At 34.4% G+C, this 7,732-nt stretch overlaps 2 protein-coding genes across 2 annotated transcripts; both read right to left on the bottom strand.

The window, feature by feature from the left end:
- Positions 1-358: 358 nt before the first annotated feature.
- On the bottom strand, positions 359-2,006 carry LOC129293200 (ethylene-responsive transcription factor 5-like). Its single transcript, XM_054931014.1, has one exon. It carries the CDS (start codon positions 1,484-1,486, stop codon positions 719-721), a length of 768 nt encoding a protein of 255 aa, XP_054786989.1. The 5' UTR covers positions 1,487-2,006; the 3' UTR covers positions 359-718.
- Positions 2,007-2,432: 426 nt separating this feature from the next.
- On the bottom strand, positions 2,433-6,981 carry LOC129293201 (nudix hydrolase 26, chloroplastic-like). The gene is made up of 6 exons (XM_054931015.1): positions 6,652-6,981; positions 6,506-6,556; positions 6,038-6,130; positions 3,717-3,811; positions 3,251-3,365; positions 2,433-2,839 (listed from the first exon to the last, which is right to left on the bottom strand). Exons 1-6 carry the CDS (start codon positions 6,937-6,939, stop codon positions 2,771-2,773), a joined length of 711 nt encoding a protein of 236 aa, XP_054786990.1. The 5' UTR covers positions 6,940-6,981; the 3' UTR covers positions 2,433-2,770.
- Between the last annotated feature and the right edge of the window lie 751 nt (positions 6,982-7,732).

Here is a 7,732-nt window from a genome sequence, read left to right on the forward strand (position 1 = left end):
TTATTTATAAATAAAATTATAAATTTTAAGAAATATTCATTATATTTTTTTTTAAATTTACTCTCATAAAAATTAACTACAGAGATAATTTAGTTAAATTATTTAACTTCTGAATATAATTATTATACTTAACCAAAATTGATTATTTTTTCCTAAATTGTTTTCATTTTTTGTCTTTGGATCATTATTTACTTCTACGTAAATTTTTATGGTATTTTTCTTTGAAAATACCATATAATGTTATGCAAAAGCTAATCATTAAAAAAAAAACGAAATCGAAAGTTAAAGTATTATAGGAGGAGGCTCATTATAAATTCCCAGTAAACCTCAACATGATTACCATTTTGCAACGAAGCCATAGAAATAAGGAATCTTTAAATGTATAAATATAGAAATGAATAGGATAAAATTTAATAATTTTTAAAATAATCAACAAATAAATTTAATACAAAAAATTTTACACCAAAGAAAAGAAAAGAAAAACCACCATACTCAAAGTCCAATCCTAATAACTACTCTCTCTATGCATGTACTTGCCAACAACTAATCTATATCTCGTTACATATCAACAAATCACACTCAATTCTATATTTCTGAAGAGGATAAGCATTTGCATCATCACTCATTTCTTTTTTTTTTTTTTCTTTTTTTGGTGATAAAACGTCATCACTCATTCTTATCTTTAATAATTTATTTTCCTTTTTTCCTTTCTTCTACCTCACATAACCATCATTGGAGGAGATAACGGCGATAACGGAGGAACACTGAAAATAGTGTTCACAGCCTCTGTATCCCACCAAAACCCCTTCCACCATGACGGCGATAACGGACCAGCCGTGGTTGTAGAAGAAGAAGAAACAATCTCCTCCTCCTCCTTCTTCTTCATCATCTTCTTCAATTCTTCGTTCTTCTGATCCTGTACTTCTCTCTCTTCTTCTTCTTCCTCTCTCCTCCTTTTCTCACCAACCACCACCTTTTTTTCCACTGTAGTGGACTTAGAAGATTCTTCTTCTTCTGAACTCGCTGATCCAATCTCAAGAGGGAAATTCAGAATAGCTTTGCTTCCTCTCATCTTGAACGCTGCTCTGTCATATGCTTTTGCAGCTTCCATGGCTGTGTCGAAGGTTCCGAGCCACACCCTCGACCCCTTTCGAGTCGGGTCACGGATCTCCGCCGCGAACTTCCCCCACGGCCGCCGTCGAACTCCTCGGTAGTGTTTATTATTGTCCTCTGCAACTGTGGCATCATCAGATTTGCTCATCCTCATTAAGCCCATGGGAGGGATAGTTATATTTATAGACGGCTTCCTGTTGCTTAAATTCGATGAAGACTTTGGTGATGATGATGATTTTGAACATATGGTTGAGCTCAAAGTACTCATGAATAATGGTCTCTGCTGGTAAGGAAGAGAGCCAGAGAAGAAGGATTGGTTTGTAGTTTGAAAGCAAAGTTCATCACCATTGATGCTGGATGCAAAGTTTTCCATACTTGGTTTTATTCTGCAGAACTACTGGTGATGAAGATGCAAGTTAAGTGCGAGAATGAGAAGCTCGGTTTAGAGGAGAGAGAAGGATATTTGGTTGAGAGGAGAGTGAAGTGTAAGAGGGAATATATAGAGAAACGAATGATGAGAGAGAATGAATGTCAATTTGTCAGAAATGGTGAGGTTCCAGACAGGTTCCTAGAGGGTGAGAGGAAGCATCTTTTGTCTAGGTGACCTTGAAAAGGGAGAGAATAGTAAAGCAACGTGACGGAAAGATGAGAGTTTTATGATAAGAGTTCAGACTCTGTTATTAGCATTATATGAGGTGATGACTGATGAGGTTGTGGGTCATTACTTGTCACTGTCATGTTGACTTGCGTGCTTTTGCGTCTCATTTATGAGACTTCCAAGGTGCTTCCACACCCACTGTTTCATTCCGTAGGCTGCTGGACTTTCAAAGTTTTTATTTTTCTGTTTGCGGCACTTAAAATTAAAGGAACCTAAGTTTAAGTTTATTCATTGAGCCTATTGCATTTATTGAATAAATGTCAAAAAAGTTGGGCAAATTTAAAAGTCGTGATAACATTTGATTTTACTAAGTAGTCCATTCAATTTTTATTAAATGAAAATTTTTCAAAATTAAATTACATTCTCTCTCTTAATTAATGAACTTAAATGGATAATATTGAAAAAACATAATATCATATTAAATACCTATATTACTAACCAAAAGAATATTTCCAAAATATGACCAAGGAAGCGAAAGAGTATTTGGCTATGCAAAAGAAAAAAATTTAGGACTAAAGCATCCATATATCAAACACCAAATAATGTATGCATGGGACGATCAAAAATGATCTGTTGGCTTGGAGAATCCAAAGGGTAGATTCCATTGAATTTCATTGACTTCTCTCGTTTCTTTTTCCAGGAAAGTAATGCACATATAAAAGATTTTAATGGCACTTCCTTTTTAAAAAAAAATTACAAAAGCAATATTCCACGTTACACTTTTTCCCCACTTCAAACTAGAAAACAGTAAATGACTAGTATAGAACACCTGGCATCAAGTTTATCTTTAACACTAAAGTTAGCTTTATGGGAACTATTAGCTTATTGGCTCGGTGCCTATTTTGCAATAAAAATGGGCAGAGATGCCGATAATAATCACAGCTAATAACCCTATTCATGTTGCCAAAAACAGTAATGTCCTTAATCCCCTCAGTGACAGTAACAATCATTAAAAGCCCACACAATTAGGAAGATATGGCACATTCAACAACTTTAGTATCACTTTTGGAGAAATGGAGCAAACACGGCAAGGACTTCCTTGTAGACAGGCTGCTTGAAATCTACAGCCTGCACGTATAATAGATAATTATGGGCTGTCTAGTCTAGGCTACCATATGTTATTATTATTATTTTTTTACCCCGAAACCACAGTCCATAAGTGTTTGACACTTTAAACTTGTATTCGACGCAATATTCCCTCTCAACATTTTAAAATGTTGTAACATAACCCTGCCATTAACAAGTGTTAACATTTTCTGTAATTTTTTGGCCTTTTAATGAAATTTTTTAGATCCCTTTCTATCACTGTTTGGTCAATTAACAATCAAGGTTAACTTTTATTAATGCTAAAGGCAACATTGCACTATTTTCAAAAGTTGAAGGGGAGAACATTAAACCAAAAATGAATTTAGAATCCCAAAAGTTCCTTATACCTAAGACAAAAAAAGGAAAATGGAAATACAATTGAGGTATACTCACCAACTCAATTACTTGTTCTGGTGACATCCATGACCAATCCCCAAACTCAGCTTTCTCAGTACCATCGCCTAAAAGATTGATTTCTTGATCTTGCCCAGTGAATCTCATTAGAAACCTGCAGTATAAATGAAATAATGGATAACAAAACAGACACGAACAGTTAAAAGAGAGATGTCCCTACTCCCATGGAGCCTTCGCAATTCCAATCACTTTTCACTACCCACTTGGCGCAAATTTTTTAAGCAAGCGAGCAAGCAGGTCTATACAACTATGGCCTCCTTACTGGGAAAAGGGACAAAAAAGGATCGAAGCATGCAAAACAATTCAGAAATATTCATTGCATACAGTCTTACAAGATTGGTATTGAGTTATTCAATAAATCACAAAGTATGGTTTACCGGTTTAGCCTCTGTTCTTATTACATGAGTTCTTACTCTGTCCAAATTGAACCAACCCACATTCTTACCATTTCTGAGCTTGGCCCTTCCAGTCAGATCCCCACTGAACTTTCAGTTTCTCCCTAACATGTGGTGGGAAGTCATATGTTAACCAATAAGGTACCTGCAATAAAAATCCACTAAGATGAGGATTAATAACTACAAAAAAGACAGAGAAAGGAGAGCACTTAGTAAATTGTCAACGGGTAGTATAATGTAGATGAGGCATTAGCAACCATATGAGCCCAAAGACCCCAGACTAGCAATCCTAACAGTTCATAATTAAAAATAATATATCTCTTGTGTTCATGTGATTGACTAGGCTGATGCCCTCATACCATCAATAAGCTTAGAGGACAATCTTGTTGGTCCTCTAGTTATGGGAGTCAAAGGAGTTCTTTCGGGAAAATTGACGTTGTCTGTCTTTAAAGGGGAAATTATGCTGGGGAAAGAATACCATCACAATTCAGCACAATCCTTGATGGGAATGGCCTATACCACTGGAAAATTTCATGTACTAGTAATATCCGAGGGATTAGAGTCTGATCTGGATATGAAAAGCAATGATTTGAACAGGACTCTTGAGTGTCTTTCCATGTGTCAAAACAGAGGCACAAGACAAGCTAACATAGGGCTTGGTTTGATTGGAAGTTCTTAATTTATTAGGTAACAAAAATATCATTGAACTTGATCATAACATAGTGATGTTGGCAAAAGATTTCTTGGCACCCATTGACTCCAAAAGATGTTACTGCACATATTGACATTGGTTGTAAATGTTTCAAGATATTAGTTGCCGCGGGTTCAGTGAAAGGTGCTTTACAAGATCAGGATGATTTTGCAGCAAGAAATGTATAGAAGCAAAGAAATTTGGGGGAGGTGTTTGCTAGGGTGAAGATTATGGAATCAAATGATTCTGTTGATCCTGTTGAGTGCCTAACATAGGTACAAAGTAATTATAGAATAAAATTTATATCAATTGCAAAATATAGCATAATAAGTCAACCTTAACTCCATAATTTTGGAACCAAAAAAACTCATGATCATTTTTTGGTGAGATATTTGGTACTCGTAATTATTGGGAATCATATGCTATATACGCATCTTAAATGCCAATGTTTCAATTGCAAGTGAATGTATCAAAAACACAAGCATCTAGCTCAAGGAAGTAACACAAACAAAATTCCAAGATAAAGATGATGGTATATCAAACAGCTCCATTATGAGTAGTATATCATGAATTTGGGGGCATTTTTAGACACCTTATGCCTGATAGCAAAGGCATCTGATTAACAACAACCTAACGGGTAGGGCAATAATGCTAACTCATGCCAAATCTTAGCATATGCTCACAATAGTTCATTTAAACAAAGTAAAGAAAGATTAAAGCAGCAGCAAAGCTTCCTTATCAATGAAAAGCCTACATAGATTTTAACAAAGTAAAACAGAAATGTAAGATTCACTCATATAAAAGGCTCTAAATCTTGAGAAATAAATGCAAGGACAGATAGGCTATAAGATTTCTGAGATAAGCAATCATAACACCACTACAATATCTGAGTTCGGATATTTTCATACAACCAGCAGAAATACCAATCCTCCATCCACTAAAAGCATCAATAGCATTATCAAAAAATTAAAAAAAAAAAAAGCATCAACAGAAGTAAGTTTCATTAGCAAAATAGAAGTTACAACAAAATGTAAATCAAGAGGAAAAAAGCCCTCCCTCAACATATTGAAAAATGTAGTGAAAATATCTATTCAAACTTCAAAGGAATTTCCCACCATGAAGGGATGGGTTCAAGAATCCCAATACTAAGTCTTAATTCTGAATAATTCTTGCGCACAAGATAAAAGGAGATAATCCAATTTATCACTAAAATATCCCTTGATTTCAAATTTTCTTGTATTCGGCTATCCGAAGCCTAGCACCATACAGCTTCTAATTTATTTATTACATTTAAAGAGTCTCTAAAAGTTAGCAGTAATAGTCACGTAACAAAGGCGACATATATGCAAAGAATATAGCCTCAGTTTGCACATTTGTATCTTTTTAAGGATCCTAGACAAGATCTGCATAATTAAAGTTATTCCACTCTATTCTTTACTCGTTATTATCAATAACAAGCAACAACAAATAGCCTTATCCTGCTAAGTGGGATTGCTTATTATTACCAATAAGATCACAAAATCTAATTTACTGACTTATGTATTAGAATGGTGAAATATGATTTGCTGCCAACAACAACTAATTGGAAAATACTCAACCATAGATGATGGAATCAGTTATTTGTCCAAGAAATTAGAGACAGATAAAATAAGAAAGCAAAGAATTAAATGTAATATGCACCTCTGCAACAACTTCTGCTGACTTCACTCCTGTCTCCTCTCTCAATTCCCTGATAGCTGCATTAATTGGATCCTCACCTTCATCAATACCACCCTAGAAGATGCCATGTTAAGTTAATTAAAGTAGGCATATCATCCCACATGCAACGAATAATATAGTCCAAGAAACAGGTGTGAGGACCATAATTTATCTTTATTTCCTTTAACATCCAAGTTACAACAATACTTCTATAAGATGAGCTGATACTTAACAACTGACTAAGTGCTTCTACCTATAAATCATCTTCCAAGTCTGTAACTGTAAGTTAAAACTTTCTAATATATCAATTTATCAAATAAAATTAAAATCGCGAATAACAGTGTTCAACTTCAAAACTGGAATGAAAAAAGGAAGCTCCGTCTACAAGCACCGAAACTTAAACTCTCATACAGGAAGGAAAGAAAGTAAAACGAATGATTCGAGAATTACCTGCGGCATTTGCCAAGCATTAGGTATATCCAGCCTCGAAGCAGAAAAAACCTGTAGAGAAGAGAGTCGTTTAATAAGTTGTAACGACGCTCCCAGGAAGAAGGTCGAGAGGGGGAGTGAGAGAGAGAGAGAGAGAGAGAGTTGACCTTTTTATCATCATTCATCAGACATATACCAACATTTCGACGGTAACCTGCCGGAGGAGCTTCCATGGAATCCGACGGTCGTGAAGAATTAGAGGAATGAGAAGAACGCAAGGGAAGCGAAGGGAGAGATTTGTGAAGCGAAGAGAGATCGAGAATCAGGGAAGGGTAGTTAGGGGATGAAAGAGTGAGATGAATAGGATTGATCGTCGTCGTGGTGATGGTGGTGGTGGAGACCAGAATCAGCGAAGCAGATGAACGAGGAAAGCAAGCGAGTCGACAAAATGCCATTCCAAGAACGCCCAGCTTTTATGAGATTGAGAGCGCATTATTCTCTGCTTTAAGGAATGGAGCGAAATTGACCAAAATGTCCTTTCAGGTTGGAACCACATCTAGTCGTTTCTCGTTAATAAACAACAGGAGTGTTTACGGGACGACTCGAGATCACTCCACCCACATCCTATTCTGAAAAAAAATTAAGATTAAATTTTTACCTCATATTCTATTTCATCTTAAAAATCATTTTATCTCATTAAAAATTAAAATAAAATATAAAATATTTTTTAAAAAATTTAAAGTTAAAAAATATAAAGCATTTTTAGTCTTTTGAGGTGTAATCATTGTCTTTTTTTCAAAAATAACCCTATTTATATTAACTTTATATTTATTGTAAAGTATTTAATAGAGGTAAATATAAAAAGATAGGGTTAGTTTGAAAGTAAATAACTACTTTATTATGGATGAAATTTAATAAAAAACACCTTATACTTTTGAACGAAGGGAGTATGTCATTTAAAAATAAAACATGTTATTTTTGTACTCCCTTCATTCAAAAATGTAAAGCATTTTTTGAGGAGTTTGAAGTTCAAAAATATAAAGCATTTTTAATCTTTTAAAATATAATTATTATCTTTTTTTTAAAAGTAACCCTATTGATATTGACTTTATATTTATTGTAAAGTATTTAATAGAAGTAAATATGAAAAGATATGGTTAGTTTGAAAGTAGATAACTACTTTATTGTGGATGAAATTTAATTAAAAATGCCTTATACTTTTGAATGAAGGGAGTATATCATTTAAAA

This window comes from Prosopis cineraria, unplaced genomic scaffold (genome assembly GCF_029017545.1).
Source record: "Prosopis cineraria cultivar Desert tree isolate PC_DT_omini unplaced genomic scaffold, ASM2901754v1 PC14, whole genome shotgun sequence".
NCBI classification, from domain to species: domain Eukaryota; kingdom Viridiplantae; phylum Streptophyta; class Magnoliopsida; order Fabales; family Fabaceae; genus Prosopis; species Prosopis cineraria.

Bases quoted from the DNA above. Each gene is read 5' to 3' on its own strand.
- LOC129293200 (XM_054931014.1), bottom strand. From the start codon at position 1,486: ATGGAAAACTTTGCATCCAGCATCAATGGTGATGAACTTTGCTTTCAA.
- LOC129293201 (XM_054931015.1), bottom strand. From the start codon at position 6,939: ATGGCATTTTGTCGACTCGCTTGCTTTCCTCGTTCATCTGCTTCGCTG. The intron at 6,557-6,651 runs GTCAACTCTCTC...TCTTCTCTACAG, and splicing joins TGATGAATGATGATAAAAAG to GTTTTTTCTGCTTCGAGGCT. The intron at 3,812-6,037 runs GTGCATATTACA...TTTTTATTGCAG, and splicing joins CAGCAGAAGTTGTTGCAGAG to GTACCTTATTGGTTAACATA.